Source organism: Perkinsus marinus (assembly GCF_000006405.1).
Source record: "Perkinsus marinus ATCC 50983 genomic scaffold scf_1104296966348, whole genome shotgun sequence".
NCBI lineage: Eukaryota > Perkinsozoa > Perkinsida > Perkinsidae > Perkinsus > Perkinsus marinus.
The window spans coordinates 1-2,150 of record NW_003203942.1 but is presented as its reverse complement, the minus strand read 5'-3'; the positions used below and the strand labels follow the sequence as shown (position 1 = coordinate 2,150).

At 48.3% G+C, this 2,150-nt stretch overlaps 1 protein-coding gene across 1 annotated transcript; it reads left to right on the top strand.

Moving 5' to 3' along the window:
* Window positions 1–109: 109 nt before the first annotated feature.
* On the top strand, window positions 110–1,627 carry Pmar_PMAR001329 (bystin, putative; the record flags this gene model as incomplete). Its single annotated transcript, XM_002769141.1, has 9 exons — window positions 110–243; window positions 295–388; window positions 431–541; window positions 588–662; window positions 710–808; window positions 921–1,210; window positions 1,258–1,368; window positions 1,419–1,513; window positions 1,560–1,627. The coding sequence occupies 9 exons, from the start codon at window positions 110–112 to the stop codon at window positions 1,625–1,627; spliced, it is 1,077 nt and encodes a 358-aa protein (XP_002769187.1).
* Window positions 1,628–2,150: the final 523 nt, after the last annotated feature.

Here is a 2,150-nt window from a genome sequence, read left to right as displayed (position 1 = left end):
GAAGTGACAGAAGCAGATGAGGCCGCCCAGGCTCAGTTCAGAACGACCAATGAGGAGCCCAAGAGACTGACGCTTGCTGACATCATAGAACAGAAGGTAGTATCTATCAATGCTGTGCTTATTCGCGGGAGATTGGTATGCCCAGCTGCGAGAACGAGAGGCTGGCTCGGGTGGTGGAGTGTCGAAGGTCCAGTCAAATGAAGAGGATGCCAGTGAGGCCATTAACCCACAGGTTGTGAGAGTGTAAGAACGAACCACATGGTGTGCCCCATGTTAGAGCCTTGTCTTGGTCAGGTACTCAGATATTGGTAAATGGCTGAGTACGTATAAGTCTGGTAAGATACCCAAGGCTTTCAAGATCATCCCGAGCCTCATCAACTGGGAGGAGGTAGTCCTTTGGTATCCTCTTGAATGGGACGTGGGCATGTAGGTATTGTTCATAACGAATCCTGTCGAATGGACTCCTGCTGCTACTCGAGAGGCCACTAAGATATTCGTCTCTAGTCTCAGCCCAAAGCAAGCTCAGAGATACCTTAATTTGGTATGGTGTCACCACACTTGCATTGTGCATCGCATTTCCGTGCTAGGTACTCCTACCGGCTGTTCGAGAGGACATAGCGGTAAATAAGAAACTCAATTTCCACTACTATGAGGCCCTCAAGGTGGGCAGCTCTCCTCCTCAACTGCTCATTAGTCTTGTGTAACCTAGGCGGCCACGTTCAAGCCGGCGGCGTGGTTCAAGGGCATCTTCCTGCCGCTCATACTCTGCCCTACTTGCACCATCAGGGAAGCAGTCATAGTTTGCAGTGTAGTATGGATACTGAGATCGACTCGAGCGCTCCTCAGATTGCTGTTCGCTTGCATCTATCGCTTAGAGGGGTGTTCACCTGTTGTTGGAGTGCATAATTTGACTGATATAGGTGTTGGCAAAATGCTCCTTGCCGGTTCTCCACTCTGCGGCAGCCTTGGTCAGACTGTGTCAACTCACTAGCCTCTCCTGGCCTGGTCCCACTGCGAGTATTGCTATAAGGACCATCATTAACAAGAAGTGGGTGCTTGGAGATTCTCGTACAACTATTGCTTGCTTTATTAGGTACTCCCTGCCCAAGAGGGCTGTCAGTGCCGTTGTTGATCATTATAAGGGATTCATACCAGATCAAAGGGAAATGCCTGTTCTATGGCATCAGTCGCTTCTAGCTTTTGTGCAGAGGTCGGTCTACATATCCCATTGCCCGCTGGCATCTGTGCAATTATCAGGTACAAGCACGAGCTGTCACAGTCGGAGATTCGAACGCTGAAGGCTGTCATGAAGGCGCATCCGCACAAGGAGGTATCATCTATGATTATTCTCATCGTAGAATTGAGATTGTATTTCCATTTGAGCCCATAGACCGACTCTTCACTGTGCGTCAGTTCAGGGCTGATTTCTCTTCGCAGATAACGATTGAGATTCGGCGCGAGCTCGCAGCCGCTGAGGATGGGAAGATGCTCTACGGATCAGCCCCAGCTGGAGGTAGCTCGACAGGGACTTGACTTCATGATTAAAAAGTATCTCATAGGTGCATCAAATGACCCTTTCCCATCGCTGAGGCAGTTCACTGCTTCCGCTGCAATGGATCTCAGCTGAGCTCCCTGACTGATGATCCTTCCGGGAGGTTACCAAACGTTACTGTCTTTCCTGTATCGTTGTCCTTGTTGCGTTTCGAGATAGTCAAGGGCATGAGTGATGGGGATGAGCAGTACTGATCGCTTGCGGAACTTCACATAATGGTGAAGTGAGGAGAATAACATTTTGACACTACGAAATTCAATGCGGGCGGATTCGATATCGTAGTGTACGTACGTTCGATGGTCATACTCGTCGTCGAGCGTTCGAAATTTGACGCGCCGCCATGGTTCACTCTGTGACGACTAATTACGATTGATAGCTGGATGTCTGTATTTTGCAAGGCTAAACCTCTCACCATCCACGGAAAATTGTACTGTAATGACAACTCAAACCCCTTTCGATGTAACAGTGAAGCTTCAATCGAGGATTGATCTTGATCAGAGTATTTTTAACTTGATCAAGTATAATAAGAGCTTCATTTAAAGAGTACTTGGCAGCTTGTATGAATACGATCGTCGTAGAGACGAAAATAACAAAGGTA